Source organism: Triturus cristatus, chromosome 6 (assembly GCF_964204655.1).
Source record: "Triturus cristatus chromosome 6, aTriCri1.1, whole genome shotgun sequence".
NCBI lineage: Eukaryota > Metazoa > Chordata > Amphibia > Caudata > Salamandridae > Triturus > Triturus cristatus.
The window spans coordinates 450,504,571-450,530,122 of record NC_140589.1 but is presented as its reverse complement, the minus strand read 5'-3'; the positions used below and the strand labels follow the sequence as shown (position 1 = coordinate 450,530,122).

The following is a 25,552-nucleotide window of genomic DNA, read 5'->3' as shown; positions in this document are numbered from 1 at the left end:
ATGCAAAATGTACTTTGTCTGTGGAAGCACTTCATTCTTGTGGCTGTGACAATGTCTGAACAAAGCCTATAGCACAAGTCAGTGTGTGTCAAGACAGTTTATACATATGTATCCACACCTCGAATCAATGGATCCCCCTCTTGCTAGCCTATTCCTTGACAAATGTAAGTGCCTGGATTGTGGGTATTTGTCCCGATTTGCTCTTTGCCAGAACTTAAGGTTTCTCATGTTTGGTTATTTTTCCTTCTCTTGCATATTCTCTCTCTGGTGTCCTGTTTATTTGCTTCTCCCTTCCTTTTAACATGTTGTTTACTGTGCCTCTAGTATTTAAGGGCATTAGTCACAGCCATCCATTGCCTACTTCATTTTCATAGGTTGATGTTCACTGACCTATAAAATATTAGCATCCTACAATCTTTCCAGTTCTTCCTGATTTTATCTACTATTTTCTTGACGGTCCCTTATTGTATGGGGCACTGTATCTTACATATTATAAGATCTAGTTGACAGCATCCATTCCAAAATGATTTAAAATCAGTCAGGGAGAATTTTACAATCACTAAGATTTTACCAATTCGCCCAGAGATCAATATGCTAAGTTAGATCTGTTTTTGCTTTTAAGTTTTATTTATCCATAAGAGGTATTAAAATGGAAACACTTAAAGGGATTTTCACGCACAAATTGAGCTAATAGGAAGACTGCCACAAATGTTTTTTTTATTGTACAACCATGTAAAGAGATATATAGCCAGCATATGGAAATGTTCCCTCATCGGGGGAATCTGAAAATCGTGGCAAACTATCCTTTAAAGGAAACAGCTTCCTGTGACTTCAGTTTTCACATGAAAAATATTTTCAACGCAGCTGCTGCTAGATGGGTCTGTCAACCCCCACCTCTTGCACAGTTGATTTTAGCAACAAGTTAGTCTGCCAAACTCAATGTTTCTTCAGTTATAAGACTTTTTCATATTTACATATCCTGGTTTCTGTAATCGGGTGTCAACTGGACCTCCCAGAACACACTGTTCTGTGGCAGCATCTCATGTTTCAGATGCTCCTGAGACAATGAAATCCTTTTTGTAAAGCACTCTGTCACTCCTAGGAGCAGCTTCGTACAAAATAACATACCATAAATATCTTAAATAAAACCCACCTAAAATCATTCTCCATGTTCTTAGTATTACTCCATGGCTTCACAATCTATATAGTAACCGACTATGAGTTTGTGAACAAATGACACAGAAGTCAGACAATTTCATGGGCTTTTTAGCTCTTAGTGTGCAAGATTCCCCTGTATACAGTGTGAAGTACTCTCCATCTCACACTGCATTGTGTTTTGAGCCTCTCATTGTTTCAGTGAGCAGTATGCTTCCTTTCATAACAGGAAAGAGACTGCCCTCTACTATGGAGCTCTCTATGGCACGCGTGTGACCAGTAAGATTCATTTGTGCCATTGACAGTCATCCACATCTGAGTCCTTGTTTCAGAGAGTTGGGAGTGAGTAACAGACGGTCAACGGGTGAGTGGTGTGACTCCGGGTCCTGTGGTCCTTAGCAATGTTCACATTACCAGCACCCCCCATCCACCGCAGCTCCCCTCCGGATAAAAGGGAGTCTCTTTACCTGCTGCCCTGTCAGAGACTAGCCTGAGCCCCACATGGAACACAGCAGGGGGCATGAGGTGTAGGGTACACAAGGATGCGTGATGACTACTTTTACACCCACCAGCATCTTCCAGTTCTCTCATTCAGTTTATGATTCCCAACAGTTGATAATGTGAGAACCTCTAAGTCCTACACGCAGTAGAGTCTGAGGGGTGAGTAACATTTTACTACATAAAAGCTAACTCAACAATGACTCACTGCTTGAAAGCGAAAGCACATAATAACACTGCAGGTTTCTTTCCATCCTTTGTCGTGAACATCACTGTACTTTTGTTGCCTGTTGTAGCTTCTCTTCATTATGTTTGTTTCATGCTCTTCTTTTCATTTGTGGTCTGTCTTGTGTCTTTGCTGTCTTTTCTTTCTGTCTGTTATATTCATTAGCCCAGGGAGCGGGATTTTTTGAAGACCTTGCGGTTGGTGAGTTCATCTGAAGCATGCGAAAGTGAACAGCATGAGGCTGAGGAGGATGTGGATAAGGGGGTAGGTGTGGCGCCCCCATAACAATACTAACAGTGTCTGACGTTTGTAGTGAGTGCTGCGTTTTCATTAATCTTTTTGCTTGTGGACTTCTTGCTGTGAGTGAGAAGGAGCATAGAAAGCCGTGCATAATATCAAAGCATTATCTTCATAACTAATGGCGAGTGATACATTCGGGGCTACTGTACATAAGGGTTACTGCTAGAATATCAGTTTTTTCACACACCTGAATATCGACTACTGCTATATCGCCAAGGTAAGTATATAAAGCTAAGTATATAGAGTCACTCTTCTTAACACAACATCTATGTAGTCCACATATATTTAAGTGCACATATATACATTTCTAAAGTTTGTATAGTTTAAGGTGGTTTGTATATAGAAAGAACTAATTATGTCTTAGCTTATATATATATATATATGTATATATATATATATATATATTCACTGAAAAAACCATAGGTTTCACACATGTTATAGTTAGCGGAAATTTTACTGATAAAAAACCAATGAAATTCCCCCGTTATAGTTAGTGCAGGCAACTATAACTCACGCGACCGCAATCCTCTGCTGATGCTAATACTGTATTTAGACACTTATTTGCCCATGTCTTCTTCCATACATTTTTAGCTATGCATATATTACAAATATTTTTTTTTCATAAAGACACATATGTCATCAGCAGAAGATTGCGGTCGCGTGAGTTATAGTTGCCTGCACTAACTATAACGGGGGAATTTCATTGGTTTTTTATCAGTAAAATTTCCGCTAACTATAACATGTGTGAAACCTATGGTTTTTTCAGTGAATTTGCAAGGTTTTTTAAATGCTAATTCCTAACTATAACGTGTGTGAAACCTATGGTTTTTTCAGTGAATTTGTACGGTTTTTTAAATGCTAAGTTACTTTACGCCATTCGTGGCGTGCGCGCCCACTTAACGCAGTTCGTTCCGTGCGCGCACCGTGCGCGCACAGTGAGCACGCGGTGCGCTTCGCGCACCGCACGCCCACTTTACGCAGCTAGTGCCGTGCACGCACGGTGGGCACACGTTACGCTAGATGGGCAATGTACGCACGATGCGCTTCGCGCACCGTGCGCACATGGAGGACATATGATGCACTTCGTTTTGAAAGGTAATATTTTAATTTTTCGTATATTTGATAAGCCATGCACAAATGGTGCCCTTCGGGCACCATTTGCACACGGGGTGGAGAGAGTGTGGATAATTTTTTTTTTTATTATTATTTTTTTAAATATTTTAGTTTATCTCATCTTTAATAAGCCATGCACAATTGGTGCCCTGCGGGCACCAATTGCACACGGGGTGGAGAGAGTGTGGATAATTTTTTTTATTTTTTTATTTTTTACCGTACGCGTACGGTAAGCGTAATCGGCAAAATTACCGAAAAAATAAAAATTCAGTTTTTGGCCTTGGGGGATCTTTGGGGACTCCCTCAACATGGCTATGTGTGTGGGAGCTGTCTAAACAGCCCCTTTACATGTTTTTGGGCTTTATATTTTAGAAATCACTCTCAGTGCGAGAGAGAAAATGGCGGCCGCCGCTTCCTGGTTTCGGCCGATTCGAATGTTTACTAAGATCTAAGAGCCAATCAGAATCGCGCTCGCGCACGCCACCGTACGCGTACGGTAAGCGTACCGTAAGCGCACCGTAAGCTGGCTCAGATATATATACTGATTTAAAGGCTATTTTCTCAGAATCTACTGAACAGATTTACACCAAACCTACAAAAGGCACTTCCTTGACCTGAGGACTACCTCTCTGCCAAATTTCTAGTAATTCTGTTCAGCCGTTCGGGCTGTAGCCCTGTCTAAAGGTCCTATGGAAAAATGCATGGGAAAAACGCGTTTTGGGACCCCCCTTTTATCTCAGCCCCCGCTTGACGAATCCCCCCGAGACTTTCAGGGTAGGAGCGGAGCGTAGCGCCCCACCTATTTTGAAAAATTCGCGAGGATTCGTCGACCGGCGCCAAAGTTATTCAAAATAGAATGTTGCGGATTTCCTATGGAAACGTGGTCCTAACTATAACTACCTACTGGCGACCGCCAGTAGGTAATATATATATATATATATATATATATATATATATATACACACATACATATATATATATATATATATATATATATATATTCACTTAAAAAACCATAGGTTTCACACATGTTATAGTTAGGTGGATATTTCACTCGTAAAAAACCAATGAAATTCCCCCGTTATAGTTACTTCCGATAACTATAACTCACGCGCCCGCACTACTCTGCTCATGACGTCACATATTACATCACTCATGACATGGTCAGTGGCATCACTCTTGACATCACTGATGACATCATCCTTGTGATAGAGTAGCGGTCGCGCGAGTTATAGTTATCTGAAGTACCTATAACGGGGGAATTTCATTGTTTTTTTACGAGTGAAATATCCACCTAACTATAACATGTGTGAAACCTATGGTTTTTTAAGTGAATTTGCAAGGTTTTTTAAATGCTAATTCCTAACTATAACGTGTGTGAAACCTATGGTTTTTTCAGTGAATTTGTATGGTTTGTTAAATGCTAAGTTATGTATGTATTATTATTTTTTAAATATATATTTTTTTCAATAAACTACGTATTAATTTTTTTGTTTTTTTTTATGGTTCACCGTGCGCGCACCCTCGTGATTTTTAAAAAAAAAAATTTCAATGTTTTTTTCTGCCTTCGGGGTCCTTCTGGGACTCCCTGACAAAGGCTAGGGGGTCAGGAACTCTCTACCCTGCCCCCTTTTCACGTTCGCCACCTTCCTTTTCCACTCTCGCACTGAAAACAAACAAAATGGCGGCCGACACTTCCTGATTTCGACCGATTCGAACGTTGACTGACATGTAACAACCAATCAGAATTACGCTCGCGCACGTTAGGGTGCGCGCAGGGTGCGCGCAGGGTGCGCGGTTATAGATATGTATGTGATTTTTACTGCAATTTTCTCTGGAACTACTGACCAGATTGACTCCATATATGCAAAATGCACATCCCTGACCTGAGGACTACCTCTCTGTCAAATTTCAAGTAATTCTGTTCAGCCGTTCGGGCTGTACCTTCGACTAAAGGTCCTATGGGAAAATGCATGGGGAAAACGTGTTTTGGGACCCCCCTTTTTTCTCGGCCCCCGCTTGACGAATCGCCCCGAGACTTTCAGGGTAGGAGCTGAGCGGAGCGCCCCATTAGTTTTGAAAATTTCGCAAAGATTTGTCAACCGGCGCCAAAGTTATTCAAAATAGAATTTTGAGATTTCCTATGGAAACACCGTCCTAACTATAACTATCTACTGGCGACCGCCAGTAGATTATATATATATATATATATATATATATATATATATATATATATATATATATATATATATATATAAACTTGACAATGCAGTGGCAGTTCATATATTTTTATAGGTACTCTGGCATACAACCAGTCAGTCCTTGATTGAAAGGAAACTACAAGAAATGTTTTAAATAATAAATATCCGTGTTGCAAGCCCTCACCTGTGATGTTCATTCCTTCAAAAATATCCGTGCACCCATTATGTTTCGTCCTATGGAGCTGCATCTTCTGATTCCAACTAGATCTAAGGATAAAGCGTAACAGGAAGCGACATTTCCTCGACTTCTGCAAATCTTTCATATCACATTAGAAATCTCACTGGAGCTGGAAAGGATATGACCAATTCCTGTGAGGGCGGGTATAGTGATACTTTGTTTTAAAAAAAATAGCGTATGGAGTTCCCCTTTAAATTCACTGTCACTTATGCAAAATCCAAATTCTTAGTGTGCAATTTTTATTCAATGTGATCTGATCTTCTATAGAATTGCCTGCTTAAAAAAAAGGTTAGAAATTAAATGTGTTTCTAATAATTTGGTCTATTTGACAAAATGTGTTCTCGTGACATAGTTGAATAGGCTAGTGTCCCCCACACACTCATCACAAAGCTGCATGACATAGCCATCCATTTCTCACCAGAAGAACGCAAAGGTTTGCTTTCTCGCTTCACCTCCGAACCCAAGGAAATCATGAGTGGAGTACCCCAAGGATCCTCACTCAGTCCCACCCTCTTCAACACTTACATGACACCTCTGGCCAGCAGTGCCAAACCCAACACACTCAACATCATAGCCTATGCCGACGACACACAGCTCATTATCTCCCTCTCCAAAGACACCACCATGACCAAATTCAACAACTGCATGGCCGACGTCGCCATCTGCCAGAAGCTCAATACGAACATGACAGAGGAACCAATTTTTGGAAATGAAAGCTTCCCATGGCACATATTCTGGTGGCCCTCAGAACACAGACCTACTTCTACCTCCACTAACTGCTCTAAGAACCTAGACATAATTCTGGAGAACAAGCTGACCATGATAACTCAGGTCAACTACATATCCTGCTTCTTCATCTTTTGCATTCCTCATACGATATTCAAATGGCCACCCCCAAAGTTCAAGACGCACCATCACTGAGGCCCTCATCTTCAGCCGTCTGGACTATGGCAACTCTCTTATTTATTTATTGAGTTTTATATAGCGCTGGCTAGACCTGGAGGTATCAGAGCGCTTTACATGAGGAAGAAACATTGTTTCAGAAAATGGTTACAAAGTTGCATCAGTTACTGGAGCGTAGTTACAGGAATTACATGAGTACAAAAGCATAGAATAAACATGAGGTAAAAAATAGGCAAGGGGTTAGAAGATTAGGGGAGAGAGGGAAGGAATAGGTGAGGTAGACGGAGAGTAATGGAGGGAAGAGGAGGGGGAGGGTGTAGTAGGCACAACGGGGAGACAAGGAAAAACAGTGTCTGACGTCCGGCTGGGTAGGTGACGGCCGAGGGGTAAACCAGAGCCAAGCTCCTCGATAGCTGCGTGGGACAGCTCCACCGGTCATCGGCCAAAGGTTGCTAGGGCACCGCAGTAACATACAGAAAGGTTATAGTTTCCGCCTAGGGGGGCACAGTCCAAAAGTTCCATCGAGCGCTCCGGTTCTATCGAGCGCGCTCTCCACGCAGGGTTCCCAACTAACCTCCTCAGATGACTACAGACCATACAGAATGCCGCAGCCAGACTTGCCCTGGGCCTCCCTAGATGAACCCACATTGCCCCCCTACCTCAGTGAACTCGCATGACACCCTGTACAGAAAAGATGCCAGTTCAAGCTCCTGATCTGTGCATACAAGTCCCTACACAACTGCAAACCTGCCTTCCTGACCCACAGCCTGAACTTCTTTCAGCCACCAGACACCTCCTCTCTGCATCCCTTTCTCTAACCCATACCCCCCACATCTGACTTACCAGATGCGGAGGTCGCGCCTTCTCCTACCTAGCAGTAAACGCATGGATTGAGGTACCCTTTCATCTATGGACCTCCCCATCTCATCCAGAGTTCTGTAAGTCCCTGAAGACATGGCTATATGGCTGGACCCTGCCAGTGCCCGGATAACCTCATGGGTGAAAAGAAGTGCTCCACAAATCTACAGATTGATTGATTGATGGCACGCTTCATTTTTAGAAGATGGTTCCTAATCCTCTATAGATATATGAAATATTTTGCGTTCGTGTTCATAAATAAAGAAAATCGTCATAAAGCTGTGAAAGTTTTGCCTCGGAGGGTTCCACAGCTGTGCATTTATCTTTTCAGTAGTAAGATCCCATTGAACAATGTGGTTAATTGTTACCTGAAGAGGTGTATGAGAGCTGTCAGAAAACTGAGACCTGTAATAAAGGTGCGCGAAGCAGGAACTTCAGCACAGTCTTAGAAAGTGAGGTGTAAGGTTTCTTTCACATTTTATTTTCTCAAAGTAATTTAAGAACCATTCTTTGTGTGTTTTTTCCGACTAACATAATACTTTAGAGTTAATAAAGAAATATGCAAGATTAAACCTAAACCCATTGTGTCACAAACCAGAATAGCTTGGTTGCTGTTTTTGAGTAGACCACTAGAGGATGCTGCTGAGCTGTGTGTTGACTGCACGTAGCACATTTGAAGTGGATATTGTGAGAAAAAGAACGACGAATTTTTGTCTATGACTATATTTTATACTGATATTCAATAATTGGACGGTATGCTCACTATTTCAATGTCTCATGCTATTGCGTGCGGATGTTCTCAGACATGTCCTGATTGCACGTGTGTGTGTGTTTTAAAAAGGCATGTCTGCTCCCTGTGAAACATGTATAATACAAGTAGAAACGGGCTTCCATTTGCCACTTTGTTATGCAGCGACTCACATCCCAACTAAAAGAAGACAACTAAGACATATGAATGTCACGCAGAAATGTGTGAACTTCACTGTTCTGTGTCCTAGTGTATTGAAACAATTGAAAAGTAATACAAAGTTGTATTTTTTTTAATTTCAAAGAGTTTTATTGGGTTTTATAAAGACAGACCAAAGGAGATAATGATATGATAGTACAGCAGGGTACATAATAATCAAGTTACATATGCTGGATCAGGTGATGACCTGTGCACTCTACTAAAACAGAAAATAGCTCCCAAAAATGAAAGAGCAATATCCAGGGCACAGCTTCCAGGGCACAATAAGGGAAAAGTAAAGAAGTTGAAAGAAATTAAAAAGCTGTTCACTGAGGGACCCATTACCGGCCAGGCACAGTATGCTATTATATCAGCCAAGCCAAGAGATAGTTGTGCCAGGGAGTATAACACAGATTACAGGTGACAGTGCAGCATAATGAATCCATATTCATACAAAGTTTAGCATACATATTTGGCATGCAGAGTTGGCACGTATATTTGGGGGGGGGGGGGGGGGGGGTGACCTACTGTCCATGCCCGAGTGCAAACTCCCACCCGAGACCGAGACCGAGTAAGGAGACAGTCTACGCCCCATGGAGGATTATGGGGGTTTTGTTGTGGCAAAGTAGCTATCAAGCGACTCCCGGATGCTGTTATTTTGTGGTTTCCTCGGGGAGTTCTGGAGAGTGATACATCAAAGTTGTTATAAACATTTTTTCAAAGTCTCACCCAGCTGCGGGCATGGGTTAGCACAATGCCAGGATAAACAGGAATACGGTTCCCTCGGTGGTACACCCTGTTAAGGCAACGTCTGTGCTATAGCTGACAGGCAGGTGGGTTTTTTCTGTTGTTTGTTTCCATCTTTGCATAGCTGTATCTTGGTTTCACTGTTTGTAGCACTTTTGCACCTGATAATTCTTAATGTGGTTTAGAAGGAGCAAGAGGCTCCCTTTAAGGAATATACATTTTTACAAAAATACTCAGGAAGAGAGGCTGGGAGATCAAAACGGGCCGGAGACCAGTCTTGGTACACATGGAAGAGGTGAGGTTTCTGAAAGAGAGGAGATTAGGTCGTGCTCTTAGCTGAGGAGGAGAGTTCTACATGTTGGTCGCCGCACCAGTGAAGGATTGCTTTAGGGCTAGTGTTGTTTTGATTTTCAGGATTTCCCTTTGCCAAGGCTTTGCTGTCCACTGAAGATAGTAGCTTGGCTACACTAGGTGGATTCCTCAAATGTGGAGCATTCCAGGTAAGGTGGCAGATTTTAACTGTGATCCTGAGCTGCATAAGTAGCCACCGGGAAACAACCTTTACATCAAATGCGCTTCAACGCATTCCATTACAACACGGTCGTTACACCGTCTGCGGCATTACAACGTGAACCATTACATCGCAAGTCATTTCAACGACTTGCTGTACTAGGCTCACTGGTTTCGGATTTACAGTCCAACACCTTCCCTGCTGTTGCACAAACTGGAGTAGGAATAGTAAATTATACTATTCCTAAGTCCAGCGTGCCCCCTACAGAAAGTCGTTGTAACGACTTGCGATGTAATGGTTCACATATTAACATTGTAATGGAATGTGTTGTAGTGCATTCGTTGTAAAGACATACATTCATAGCCGCCATGATCTCTCAAAACCAGTGGGCCATGTTCAAATTTCCTCTTTGACGAGATAAGCCAGGAGGTGGAGTGAAGAACTCCTTTAATCTGAGCGAGAGGTGATTGAGGGACGACAGCCAGGAGGGCGCTGCCAAAGTCCAGACAGATATGAATAAAGCATTCCATTGTATTTGGCCTTCGAGGACTTTGATAAAGAGTTTGAGTGTGGGTAAATGGTTGTGTGAATTTATTTGAATAGGTAGTAATTAGTTCTTGACTGAAATTTGCTTTTGCAATTGGGATACTGAGTTTGTATTCCTTACTCATGGTTTTGAGTTTGGCAAAGGATAGATAATCAGTGACAATGAGCTTCAGATGGACAATTCTTTGCGGATTTCTTCTAGGTATGACGAGGGAGTCATTGAAGCATCTCAGTTTAAGATGACACTTCCTTTTGAGGCTGGCATCCTTGCATTTCTCCTGTCATGCTTACGTTGAAGAGTGACCTCCTGGCTCGGAGAGATGGCCCTCTACAAGCAAGCCTCACACTTCTGACGAGCCTGTCTTGCTTACGCACATCCAGGTCATTCGGCTCTCGCCTCACTGCGATTCTTGTGAAGCCGGCCTCTGGTGCTCTCCCTGTTGTACTTGCTGCAAATCCAGGTCTCTATACACCTTTCCTTCGCAAACAGCAAGGCCTCGCCCTTCTCACACCGGAGAGGAGCTCCACCCCTCAAGCCTTTCCCCCTGCCCAAATGACTCCTATGGAAGAGTATTTAAATTACATTGAAGATCAGTTTTCCAAAAATGTCCCCGACCGATCCATAGATACTGTCATAATTTGCCTTGATTCTACAGAACGCGTGATGGAGAACAGTGTCACAGTGGTCAGTGGTCACACTATTAAATTGCTGTAAGATCAATTCTTGGGTGACAGACTGGAATTGCAAACCGTTTTTTGGCTACACGTTCTAATTTTGAGACTACCGATATTTTGCTGTGGGCTGGGGTGTCTGCGAATTTGTTGGCAGAGGGCTGGCAGCAGATGTCAAAGAAAATGCTACTGAAGGACTACCCAAGAACCGTCATGGGGGCCAGTAATGCAGCAGCCCACCTTGAATGGCTGAGGTTATTTAGAGATGAAGAAGGCAAACCATGAAAAGGAGTCAGTGTGTGCTGCAGCATAAGCGAGACTTTGATAAAATGTCCCATTGTCTACATTGTCACGAGCCCAAGAACCAAGCCTGGGGACTCCTTTCCCAGGGCTACCAATATTGTTAAAGGTGTAGGGGTTTGAGGCCCTTGGAACCCTTTTCCTAGGCCACAACAAATATGACAATGCCACGTATACCCTAGCCCCATCCGGGACACCCACAGCGATTACAGGACCTGGGACCGTGTGGAGAGCTCCAGGATCTCCACGGCCCCTGCCGGCTCCCCTGCCTGCTCCCATTCTGAGTGTGGTGAGAGCTGGCTAAATTTGTTTGCTCCCGCCTGGCGGTAGCAGTTTTTCTCTCTGCTCCCATCAGGTTGGAGCAAACCTGTGTTCCCTGCCCACAAGAGGGCGGGCAGGGAGTTGATGGTCTCCCTGCCCATGCTCTCGCGGGCAGTGAAGAGCAGTGTCTCGAAAGATGTGGTTCCCAGAACCCTAATGTCACCAGGCCCCAGGGGATGGGGCCCACAGGCCCTGTTGATGGCTCAGGGAGGGGGGCCACACAGCTTCTTTTCCACAAAAACATAATTTGGCCCGGAGGATGGGGTCCCTGGGGCCCTTCTAAGTGGTGGTGATGCTCCCATGGCTTCCTTCACTCCTCTCAGCAGCGCTGTAAATGCCACCTCATATTCTGAGTAGCACTCTTACTCTTAGAGTTCTGGCACAGGAGCTAGGCACATCAGCTGCGTTGGCTGAGGTGAGCTTGGAGTTAGAAGTGCCGTTTTGTTCAAGGACTATAGACAATGTGGGGAGAATAATGACAGGTTGCTGATTGGTGACTGCTGGTTGAATAGTGCTTTTTTCTGGGGCAGTATGATAGTTTGCATCTAGATGGCCAAATATTTTTAAGACGTGTTTTACAGGTAGTAGTGCTTAACTGCCTCTGCAACGATTTGACGGATACAAAGTTGCTGGTTGACGAGCAATGACAGAGTTTTTTTTCAGTGTGACTTTTAGTGGAAGTATATAGGATCGTTGTAAGTGGAAATGATGTAGTCCGTGGCTCATAATTTGTATTAGTCAGTTTGCGTGTTGTTGTTAGAGGTAGCTTTGTAGCCTTGGTGACTGTTGTCTGAGATGGCTGTCATTTTATCTATGTGTTGCCCGTTTGTTAAGATTTGTTTACTTTCTGTTTGAAGCAGGCATAGTTTAGAGATGAGTGATGATTTTGAATAGGTTGCAGGCGATTTTGGTGCATTAAGAAGTTTCAAGCAAGGGTGTCTCTCGTTGCTGTAAAGATGGCTAACTAGCTGTTTGCCATTCCGTAGAGGACATTTTGTTTTAACAAGTTTGCAGGATTGACTAGGCACATACCGGCTTTTTTGTTTAAATGTAATGTTGTACTAGCGATTGTCTTTTTTATTTTGGTGATTTTAGTAGTGGAATGACTATGTTTGAGGCATATAGGCTGGCAGCGAAGAGTGAGCAGTTTACATCTGAAAAGGAATTAAATGTGGCAGTGCTCTGATTTTGTTAGAGAAGGTGTTTTGGAAAATTGTAGTTTATTTTAGCATGTTGCTTTAGTTTTTTCTATTGAGGGTTGGAGTGTTTCGATTGTGTGTTTGTTCAAACATAGGCGCATGATGTAGTATAGAGCACTGATTCAAACTTTATTTTGAAAGATATGCTTGTGAGTCTGGCCAAAGTGTGGATTTGGTCTTCATTGAGTTGATATTTTTTCATTGTTAATGTTTTTCTGTCATTTAGGTAAAATAGTAGTATGAGTTTTTTGGATGACTGGTAGTGTAGTGGTGAGTAGGTGTTTACGGAATTTCAGGTCTGGTATCTATCTATCTATCTATCTATCTATCTATCTATCTATCTATCTATCTATCTATCTATCTATCTATCTATCTATCTATCTATCTATCTATCTATCTATCTATCTATCTATCTATCTATCTATCTGTCTGTCTGTCTGTCTGTCTGTCTGTCTGTCTGTCTGTCTGTCTGTCTGTCTGTCTGTCTGTCTGTCTGTCTGTCTGTCCGTCTCGTCTGTCATATATTTATTTATATTTTACCTACTAGTGATAGCCAGTAGGTAGTTATAATTAGGGCCAATTTTTCCTATAGACAAAGCATTTTTTGTTTTGCTAATACCTTTGGTGCCATTTGACGAACCTTTCTAAACTAGTGTCTCAGTTACTTTAGCTGCTGTTTGTAAAGTTCGAGGTGATTGGTCAAGCGGGGGCTGAGAAAAAGATGGGGTCCCAATATGCTTTTTCCCCATGCAATCTCTATGGGGATTTTGCATTTTCTTAACACAACTACAGCCAAAACCGCTGAACGAAATTAAACCAAATGTAGAAGAAGCTAGATCCTGGTCCAGAAAGCAACTTTTTGTAATTTGGTGCAAATCCGTTCAGTAGTTTGGGAGTTATTAAAGAAAGAAATGTATAGATATCTAGGGACGCGAATCCATTGCGGTCCTCGTGGCCCCCTCCCTTTTAAAGGTTTATTAGTTCAGGGGGATGTGGTTCCTGGGACCTTTTAAAGGCTCAGGAAGGACGGTCCAGCGGCCCTCTCCCTTTTTTGGGAAATTTTGGCCCCTGGGGCTGGGTTCTCTGGGCCTATAATGGCTCGCGGAGGGTGTTTCAGTGGCCCCCCTCCCCTTTAAATAAATATGCCTTGGAGGATGGATTCCCCGGGGCCTTTTAAGGCACAGGCAGGGGGACTTTTTGAGCACCTTTCACCCCAGGGCACATGCAACTCCCCGCCCGAGCCTTTGCCAAGCCTGGGGACTCCATTCCCAGGGCTACCAATATTATTAAAGGTGTAGGGTTTTGAGGCCCTTGGAACCCTATTCCTAGGCCACAACAAATATGAAAATGCCACATATACCCTAGTCCCTTCCGGGACACCCACAGCAATTACATGACCTGGGACCGCGTGGAGAGCTCCAGGATCTCCACAGCCCCTGCCGGCTCCCCTGCCTGCTCCCATTCTGAGTGCGGTGAGAGCTGGCTAAATTTGTTTGCTCCCGCCTGGCGGTAGCAGTTTTTCTCTCTGCCCCCATCAGGTTGGAGCAAACCTGTCTTCCCTGCCCACAAGAGGGCGGGCAGGCAGTACATGGTCTCCCTGCCCATGCTCTCGCGGGCAGTGAAGAGCAGTGTCTCGAAAGAAAGATGTGGTTCCCAGAACCCTGATGTCACCAGGCCCCAGGTCTGCTTTATATATGGTTTTATGATGACCCCTTGATAAAGCCAATAGGTCTGCTTTATATATGTTGGTGTTCTGATTCTTTGATAAAGGTAATAGGTCTGCCTTACCTAAAATGACATCCTTTATATTATTATTTGGCATAGTTCTCCATGCACAGTGGCGAGGGGTTGGGCACAGGGCCGGGCCACAGGCTGTGCATGGCAATGGACAATTTACTTTATGTTAAAAACATAGAAATGTATGCCATGAAGCAACTCTAGCTTGCGCCCTCACCATTCACTGCTAATTAGCTCGCATAGTACATAGTACATCACTCATGACTTGTTCAATGACATCATCGATAACATTAATGCGACAGCTGGAATGACATTATTGATGATACTGTGCATGGCGGGCACGATTTATAGTTACTAAGATAACTATAACTGGTGAATTTCAGTGGTTTTCGTTAGTTTAATATGGCATGTTTTAGCCAACATTTTCACCAAAGTATAACATACATTTAACGTTTTCATGGAATTCCTACTTTTTTTAATGTAAAGTAAGCTATATTACAATTTATATCTATAATGTCACTTTAGCCTGTGTGTTTTTTCAGTGAACATATAAATATCTGCAAGCCTCACAGCACTATGGCCAAGTCTCTGCTTTGTGAATTGTTAGATATTGCTTATAATGGTAGGTTTATTTGTATTTACATAGCACATGGACACATATGTTGGCTGAGATGGTGTGTCTTGCTCAACATGTTCTAACAAAAGTCAGGAATATTTCTCCAATTCATTAATCAACTTGTACCGCTGTTTTATGTGTAGCCTAGTCTTGTGAAAGTGGGTGCCAGCAGTTAAAATGTGTTTTCTTGAATGGAGTCAGTTCTTTGAAGAATTATTGGTTGCTGTCGTAGTTTTTTAGGAAAGCGGTGTAAACATTTTGAATGCAGCATATCCAGTTTAGGAAATCACATCAACATGAAATTGTTTGTGTAACAAAAAAACAGAAATGCCTATTGTTAATTAATTAGATTTGTGACAATAGCTTGTGCTACAGCCGGTTTATGGCCTCAGCACAAGCTCCCATAGGGAAATTGGAGTAAGCGGCCGCACCATTGGCGGTCGTATTGTAATGGTCGGTTAGTCCCGTGACCGCGGAGATTAGATAATTTTTAGATACTAGTTCAGTCTTTTATTGGTTGGCCCTTATTCGTAGTTGTTTAGTTATTTATTTACCTATAGTTTCATTAAGCATTAGTGCATGCGCAAATAAATATAATAAAATGTCAAAATGTGAATACCTGTGGGTGAGTAGATAGATGATTTCCATTGAATGTGGCACGCAGTGTCATGAGAAACCATCCTTACGTATGTGGGTCATCAGGAGAAAAGCACTTTTTATTCAAATGCTAAATAAAGGATATGACTTGAAAGGTGTATCTGGGCAAGAGTTTAAGTTTTGAGTTTCTTAGGATGAAATATCCAAATCAATGTAGATAAATCCGATGAAAATAGTCATATATTCGTGCTTTATTCATCAAGTAGGAAAAAAAAGAAGAGAGATGGCACAGCCAACGCGTGTTTCGCCCCTTAACAGGCCATCGGGCCTGGGGCTTCCTCAGGGCTGTACATAGGCAATGTTACAACATAGGTTATTTAAAAGGAAAAGTGGAGGAGGAAGAAAAATGAGAAGGACAGAGTTGAGGTACGAGAGATGAAAGAAATATTATTACAGGAGGTTAATGTGATTAAGAAAGGGGAGTATATGGGTGAGGGATTCGCGAGAAGTAAAGTGGAAATGAGAAGGAGTGTGTTAGAACAAAAGTTAAATTGTGTTGGGTAACAAGGAAAAGACAGGGGGAGTGCATTGGGTATTAGTCGTAAGGAAGTATGGGTATTGTTAGTTTAGTTTATAATTGTACCAGTTAGAATGCGTGGTATGTTAGTCAGAAGTATCAATAAGTGATGGGGAATAGATATATAGAAAGTAACATATTAAAAGTGAGAAAAATTATTCAGAGAAGGTCGGCATTACATAAATCAATGTCATACAGTACAATTTTGAAAACACGACAATTCGAGGGTGGTCATTTTAAAACATAATGGCACCAGATAAGGAACGAAAACAAAATAATGTTAAATGTAGTTGGGGCCCGACATGAGGAGAGCGCGCGTATGCGAGATAGGTTGAAGTCAATTGAAAGTATACAAGGTGCATGTTTCAGGCAACAAAATCATAAAAAAACATTATAGAGGTCAGTTTGAAAGACAGGCGGTCATTCAGGAGAGAGAGAAAGATGTATGCATTTAGCATGAGAGCAAGATTATACAAGGAAACACGCATATGTAAAATGAGTCAATGCGGATTACAGGAGGTTTCAGGGCAATCGTGCAATCAATCAAGCGCAGGTTAAACAAAACGTAAAAAGACATTAGTGAAATAAGGTTGCCACATAAGGTTCAAGCGTTATAATTAAATGTTTAGTCAAAGACAGAGATATCCATTGAAATCAATTGTAAAAAGTGAGCGTATATTTACAGTATAATTTTGATTGCAGCATCATGGGCAGCAGGGTCAGGTATATGATGGAAGAAAGGATATCAGGAGTAGTATCTTCTTACTAGAGCTATAGTGAAAAACGCTGATAACGGGGGCGTGATGAAGTAATCAGAACAGTGGTGAAGCGGTCATTATGGAATTCAAGAGAACGCGCGTCACAAAATAACATATGGTCGAGCGTAGGGAGTTGGAAGAATGCAAGATCATGCAAATAAGGGGTTTGATTGTAATTAAAACAAGGATTATACAATGGTGGATACGGTCGAATAAGGGACGAGTTGCATGTGGTTGTTAGGGTGGAGCTATGCCGGGATGTGGGAAGTGCTCAAAGTTGCTCGAAACACGGCAAATCGTGAAGCAAGACGTGAATGCCAACCCTTAGAATATTGCGAACAAGGTCCGGGAGTGTTTAAACTAGAAAGTGCACTTCGCTATATAGGTGAGCAGTATCATGGGAAGTGCAAAGTAGAATCAAGGATCCCTTACTGGGTAGTCACGTAATGGGGTTGGTTTCTATGAAAAGAAATGGGTATGTAAACCCGGGATTCTAGAAGGGAGAAAAAACAAGGATAACAGAATACAATGTAGTATTGTGTGTGCTATAAATTCAAGTGGGGCACTGGGGTGGTAGTGGCGTATCTCTTACCTCCGGTCTCGGCTAATGCCAGATTCTGTGAGTTTCTACGGCTTGGAGCGTTTATGTGAGGTCAGAAGAGACAGGCATTTTATAAGGAGTCGCGTATCATGACTTCCGGGTGGTAACCCGGAAAGAAAAAGGTTCAAGTTCTCGGCGCCATATTGGAATGGTGTGAGTCACAAGAGATAAAGAGAGGCAAGGGAGTGAGCGGGAAGGTATTATTAAACGCCATGTTGGAATGGGGAGAGAATTTAAGGAAAATCGGGCGGGAGGGTAGATGTATTAATCGATTAAACAAATACGAGTAGATAATTTTGTGTCAAGAGATATTGCATAGGCAGGACGACAATTAATTGGCATATCAGGGCATATAGGAGTTAGGACTGACAGAGATATAAGAAGGTTGACAAATTGGACCAAATTTTGACATGTTGATGGCAATATGAGTATGGAATGCGGTCTACGAGGAGACCCAAGACCAAAAGAATAGGCATATTAATAGAAGCAGGCTGAGTAATCTCCGGTCTCATAGAGAGAGCCTAGGGTGGAGGGTATTTGAATGGCACAGAGGGAAAAAAAGAGGTATGCTGTCATATGGCTACAAAGACGGGCTGTCAAGTGTGTAGGAGCAAAGTGCAAAGCGAATCATCTCCTAACCATACATGCATTTCCGCATCTTTGTTTAGTCCCAGATTGGTAGTTTTGTAATTCATGATCAGTTCGCTTTCGCGTCTCCGTAGTCTAAGTTCACGGTTTCCACCTCTCCTGGTTTGGTGTACAATCTCTAAACCGAAGAAACGGAAGTCCTTTTTGTGATGATGTTTTTGTTCAAAGTGTTCAGTAAGAGGGTGGCCCGAGGTGTGTTTATGGATGTTGCGGTAGTGTTCCTGGATCCGGATCCGTAGTGGTCGGATTGTGCTACCGATATACGGAAGGTTGCAGGGGCAAATTATCACATAGATGCAGAATTTAAATATAAAGGATATGGACAATTGCAATAAATCTGAAGGGACAAGCTGATTCTATTCCTCCCACCATTTTATTGTTAGAAGATGTCCAGTCCCCTAGAGTGCAGTCGAAGTGCTTAATCCAAAATGGCAACTAGCTTAACACTCCATTCCTTGATCGCAAAGGGAGGATTACCTTATTTTTCCATGTGGAGTTGTCATTTATGAAACCCGAGGTCCAATGCTCAGACTTTTCATTCTGAGACACCTTGTGGGTTTCCCTAGGCGAGTGTCTGTGACCAATCAAGTTTAGTGATGTTCAATGGCAAGTCCAAACGGCCTCCGCTTGGAGCTTTGCAAACAATATGCCGCACAATTACTCCTCCATCTCTTGATTATGGTTAACGATGCAGTATGAAGAAGTTTCCTGCCTGAGAATTTTTGCAAGGACACATTCATAATTATATTAAAGCAAGGATGTCCCCCCTGACAGTTGCACTTCCTACTGCCCCATTTCTATTATTAATACTGAAGTTAAAGATTTTAGTCATGTCCTTGCAAACCGACTGCTGTCAGATATTGGCTGTCTAGTCCACCTGGATCAAAGTATCTTCATGCCAAATCGAAGCACATAACAGTATCTTTGACAGGTACATATGGTCCTTTCCTGAACACGGGAATTCACCGGACCTCGTGTGCTGGTCCTTGTGGACTTCAAAGAAGCTTTTCATTCTCTCTCTGTAGAGAAAATTAATATTGCTCCCTGATTCCTGGCATGGGCGAAAACTTTTTGTAGGAAACAATAAACAATGCGCCTGAATGTCAATAAATGGCACACTGTCCATGCCATTCCTGATAGAACGAGGCACCAGACGAGATTGCCCGCTTTCACCCTTGCTCTTTCAACTTACAACTGAACCAAACTTTAGCCTGGATGTATAAGGAGGGATGCCCTGGTCATGGGCTTCATTGAAAAGCAGACATTGGAGATTCAGTGTCTCTAAATTCCAATGATATGATGTTGTTTTTCTGATATCTGTGTTAAAGCGGTCAGAGGGTGATTGAAACAGTAGACCACTATGGAGAGGCTTCTGGCCTGGCTGTTAACTGGGATAGTTTCTTGTTTTACCAGTGCAGGCAAATAAGAGGCAGACTAAGATGTGTGTTCAAATTCAGGACTTTAATACCTTGAGATTTATGTCATGCTTGACCCTGACCTATGCTGAAAATGTTGCTTTTAGAAGTCCTTCAGAAGGGCCAGTGGGGCTGGAGTTCCCTACTTTATTATGAGTAGAGTTGCGCTGTTTAAAATGGAGGCTCGTGGAGCCTCCTTTTTGTCCTCCAGAATTATCTTTCTTAGGGTCCTGACCACTTCCTTGTAACAGTACAATCCTTATCCAAACTAGAGTCTAGTTGGACAGTTATGTCTGGTCTGCACATGCCAGCTGACTGGGTATGCCAGACATGTGCTTAAATACTGGGCAGCACATATTGCCATCATAAATGACTGGCTTTTTCATCCTAGAAATGACCCAGCCCTCCATTTAGAACTGGTTTACCCTCCTCGACCTCATGCATAGCACCCAATTGCCCACCTGTCTCCCCTCAATGAGTTGAATAGCTCTCACCAACTGTATACGGCATTTATTGTACTTACTGAGTGGGTATCTGACAGGAGAGCTGCCCTTGTGGCAAGCCATCTGGCTGGCTCACACTGCAAGACTGCTGGGCTTTAGAATTTGAATCATATAAATCCCAATTTTTTCAGATACCTTCAGTTATTTATTTATGCTTTTTTATATAGTGTGTACTTTACCCAAAGGTGTCAGAGCGCTTTACAATAGAACTAGTTACATTACATAAGGACTTCAGAGTGTGTGAATTACATATCAGATACAACACAAAAAGAAAATGCTACAAAGGTTTGTACAAGAGATGTGCAATTTAAACTAACAGCATATCTATAATCTGCCTATATTGGCGGGAAGTGAGCACAAAGAATATAGAAATAGCACAATGATATTATATAGCATATCAATATGGTATCAACAATATTATATTAAACCAGAGTACCGATTAACACGTGTCTGTGTCCTAATTGTTCACTGCATTGTCCTTTTCATTACCATGCTCTTTCTGCTTCAACGTTGAAGTCCAGCCCCATGCACTGGAGCCCTCTGTTCCCACTCAGCCCCAACATGGCTGCCACAATCCTTGCATCCCCTGCTCTGGCGGTCACTGGCATCTTGGTGACTGGACAGGCAGCGTTAGTGTGACCTCGCAGCTCACTCCGGCACAGACTCTTCTCCGGCACAAACTCCAGGCTGCGACTCTCTCGGTGACTGTGGCTCTGCCCCATAGACACACTCCACTTGAAAGCTGCTCACTCTCCTGACCTCCACCTTCCACATAGACAAGAGAGACTGACTAAAACATGGGCGCCTCAATCTCCTCCGCTCTGGCAAGCAGCAGGGGTCCAGGAGACTGGGGATACAGCGTCCATAAACCAGCACAGTATGCCTGACCTAAATTCCCTCCTCCTCCTCTGGGGTAAGCAGGGGAGTGGTGCTGGGGGCCATCTGCCGACACCTGGCAGCACCAGGGGAGGGTGACATGAGGGCTCTCCTTACCTCCACATGATCGTTTCATCCTCTCCTTCCCCCACTCCGACTGAGCACAGAAGATTTGGGAGAGGCAGCGAGCCCTCAAAGCCAGTTCCATCTAATTTTCCGGCACCTCTGATTGCGGACAGCCAGTGCCAAGAAGGGAGCATTAGCAGGACCCTAGAGGCACCTGTGGGATTTACGCCGACAGCGATCCCTTGTCTGGGGAGTCTTCCCGGGTGCCTTACTTGTTGCTGATTTCAGCACAGCCAAGCTATCTTCGTTGCTTCACAACGACCACATGGGGTCTCTGAACGAATTCCTTCAGAAACCGATGTGCGGGGTTTAGATGGGGGGCCTTCTCCCAGGATTTGAGCCATATGGCAATCCCCAGCCCAGGAGCTCTAGGCGGGAGCGCAAATATCTATGACATGACCCAGACCAACAGCGAGTGAACTTGACAGTGTTAGCATAGTACTGGAACCATTCCGTGAGTGAGCATCTCATGAATATACCACTCCCTTGTGGTTAACTCCACACATCCTCTTAAGGATCCAAAGGGAAGCTGAACTTGGACCTGTTAGAGTACGAGGAGTGGAGAGACGCCAAGAGGGCACTCAGTGAGCAGGCCATTTCCACCCACCTCCAACTAATTCAATTCGAGTATCTTCACAGGGTAATGGAGTCCAAAGCAGTTGTGGCGGATGGAAGAGACAGCTCCCCAGACACTCCACTAGAGGGGATTTCTTTCATATGGTATGAAGCTTCCAACAATTCACTAGTACTGGCAGAAGATTACATCTACCCTAAACCGAGTTCTGGGCCACCCCATTGATCTTAATCCTAAACTGGGGCTTGTGGAGGGCTGGGGCGGGGCACGGGACACGCAATTGCCTAATCAGCCTAAGTTTGCTCGTTACCAAAAGCGATATTGCTCGATATTGGCAGCTAAATAGGGCGCCGCTGGAGGATGTCTGGGCAAGGAGATAGAACTATGCAGCCAAATGGAAAAGGCAATCTATTAGGCAAGAGGGTATTCATCAACGTGCCAGAGTATATAGGAGACCTGAAATGATTATTTCAGTTGATTAAAACATACTATTCTCCCAATGCGACAATTGTTTACATTTCTTGCCTTGTATGTTTTTGGGTTGTATACACTGTGACTGATTGCCTCCTGCATATGCTCAATTTTTGGGACTTCTTTTTTTTATATAAATCTTTTTATTAAAGTGTTCATAACAGTGTGCCTCTATAAAATCAGTACAGCTCATATCAAATAAAACAGTCATGCATTTCATTCCCTGTTGATCACACAATTTCTCCCCCTCCTCCTTCTTCATCATCGATTGTGTCTGTTGAATGTCTTAAACACAGTGGTCCCCCTCCCGGAGCGGTGGGGGAGGCACAAATATTGCCCCTGTGTTTGTTCCACTTTCCCCACACCCGGTCCCATTTCTGTGGGCCCACCTGCTTTTTTTTTTTTTCATTTTATCAATACAAAACAGACAAAAAATCCAAAAACAAATGACATACAATTAAAAATGATAAAACTTAAGGAAAAATACACACATGAAATTGTCTTCATGAATTTGTCCAATTATCAGGAATCAATAGGCAGACATATATGCTAATATCAAATTACGTTCAACAGATAAAATCATAAAGATCACATTAATTTAGAGGTAGTACCACACATTAACTTATGAATGAGGCAGCAGTGTGTAATCCGATACAGGTGAGGTCTGTCATGACTATTGTGACCCACTTGTGGAGGCAGGTGGAGTGGAAAGCTCCCGAGTGTAAGCTTCAATGTAGGTATTGTATAAGCTCCAGAAGTTCTTTGGGCGGCTCCGAAGGGGGAGTAGTTCGCTATACGCGTCTGTTTATGTATTGCAATATATCATGTCCCTAGACCATTGGGATAAGGACGGGGGGGGGGGGGCTGGGACCAGTGGATTGCTATTACACGTTTAGCAACCAGAAGGAGCATATCGACTAGGCGTCTAATTGGCCTCTTCAATTTTTTGGAGTAGCCGAGCAGAGCCAGCAACGGGTCGGGGCTAATCGTTTCTTGTGTAATGGCACTTAATTCAGAAAAAACTTGTAGCCAAAAACTAGCGATAGTGGGACAAAGCTATGCTAGGTGTATGAAGTCAGCATTGCTCCCCCCACATCTCTCACAGTTGGCTGTGTCACGCAACCCAAATCTGTGCAACCGGACAGGTGTATGATAAGTTTGGTTAAGGAATTTAAACTGTATAAGGCGGTGTCGACCGTTAAGTGAATTGCGCTTGGTAGCCTCACAACAATATTTCCACATGCCTTCATCTATATTGAGCTGTAGGTCAGACTGCCACTCAAGTCGGGCTTTGACATAGTGGTTACGGCATAGCTCCTGTGTCCTTGAGTATATATGTGAAACCAGTCTCCTCTGGGAATCTGTGCGAAGCAAGGTGGAGAAAGAAAGTACCTCCGGGGGTTCCAGTAACTCATCCCCAAGTAAATCCCGCAGTGCGCTTCTACCTCTAAAGTAGTGGAATGTGATTAGAGGGGATGGTGGTGGTTCGGTCAGCAGCAGGTCTTTCCAGTCTTTACCTTCCCCATCACTAAAGAAGGAGCCTATAGTGTCTATCTCCAGGGCGTGTAGAGCTGCTATCATTTCTGGCGTGGTGAGGAGCGTGAGCCACGCACACCATGCGATGGAGGAAAGGGGGGGAATATAATATGGAGAGTGCTTGCCGGTGGAGAAGTTTATGCCAGGCGTGTGTGGTGGCATTAATCGAATCAAGGGTCCCAGTGATTCGGCGTGGTATACGGAACAATGCAGTCGCTAAATGAGTAGGAGCCAGCGCAAGGCGCTCTATGCGTAGATGAGGGGGGTCTGTTAATGTAGCCAGTAGTATGCGTGAGAGGCTTGGGCAGCCCAGTAGTAGAGGTCAAGGTCTCGGGCTCCTAGCCCCCCCATGGAGTATGGGAGTACGAGGAGCTCCCAACTTGCACTCAGCTGTTTGTCGGCCCAGGCCAATTTAATTTGTCGAGTTCTAAGATGTTTGAAGAAGTGTGCTGGTAGGACCATTGGGATGTTTTTAAACAGAAAGAGAAGTCTGGGGAGGGCCACCATTTTCATGATGGAGATTCTGCCTATGAGGGAGAGGGTGAGACGAATCCATCTCGCAATGTCTTCTTCTAATTTAGTAATGGCTCAACCATAATTTTCCTTGAACACTAGATCAGAATCTGTATGTATTTGAATTCCCAGATAGCGCACTGAGTCAGTAGACCACCTCAAGGGTAAGTCTAAATCTTCAGGGAGCGTCGCTGGGGTAAGAGGAAATATAAAAGATTTCGCCCAGTTAATTTTCAATCCAGAAAACTCTCCAAATCTCACTATTTTGTGTAGGATTGAGGACACATTTTGGGCTAGTTCACAAATGTATAGGAGGGTATCGTCTGCATAAGATGAAATTATGAGGTTGTACCCAGTGAATCAAATTCCCCTATGGCTGTGGTATTCTCGTAACGCGCAGGCCAGTGGTTCCACCACCAGAGCGTAGAGGAGTGGGGAGAGTGGGCAGCCCTGTCGAGTGCCTCTGGATATCACCAGGAGAGCGGTGACCACATTACCCACCCGCACACGGGCTGCGGGGCCCGTGTATAGAGTGTTGACTAGGCGTAGGAAAATGCTTCCCAGCCCCATTCGTTCCAGGGCTAGCAACATGGAATTCTACTCCACCGAGTCAAATGCTTTTTCAGCATCCCAAATAATTGCGGCGGCCTTGGTGTCTGGTTTGGTATGTTAGATTTCTCTGAATACCGTACGCAGATTGTGCGTAAGTGTGCGTCCTGGTATAAAACCAGTTTGTTCCGGCCCCATGAAGGATGGCATCAGAGGGGCTAGGCGGTTCGCTAATACTTTAGCGAACATTTTGGTGTTCACGTTCAATAACAAAAGTGGTTGGTAAGAGGAGCAATGCTGCGGGGTTTCCCAGGCTTCAAAATGACAACCAGGAGAGCCTCCCGCATCATAGGGGGCATAGAGCCTCCCTCAGCCATCTCCTCAAAAAGTGTTAGTAAGTGAGGGGTAAGAAGTTCTTTAAATTCTTTGTAGAACCACACCGTAAGTCCATCTTGCCCTACCGCTCCACCGGAGCGCATTGTAGACAGGGCGGCATGTGGGTCCACCTGCTTTTGTAGACCGTTTTTTTCTGCGAACATATACCAGTCCATATCCCGCTTCCATTCCTCCCGGGTTGGTGGCTCCAGCACCCTCCATCTCCGGGCAATGTTCAGTTTAGCAACCATAAAACCGAGGGCAGCCTAGAGTCGATCCATGCGGGTCATGTTGGAAGCCCCCATACATTAAGTAAGCACAGTTTGGGTGTCACAGGCAGGATAGC

General features: G+C 43.6%; 1 protein-coding gene across 2 annotated transcripts in view; it reads left to right on the top strand.

The window, feature by feature from the left end:
* Positions 1-25,552, top strand: part of DST (dystonin) — a 1,436,897-nt gene that overhangs the window by 360,051 nt on the left and 1,051,294 nt on the right. Inside the window, exon 4 of one of the 2 annotated variants that reach the window (XM_085610880.1) lies at positions 2,045-2,080. The exons of the other annotated variant lie outside the window; for it this stretch is intronic. Coding sequence (XP_085467006.1) covers positions 2,045-2,080 — 36 coding nt within the window. The remainder of the gene's footprint in view (positions 1-2,044; positions 2,081-25,552) is intronic. 2 annotated transcript variants of the gene reach the window in all.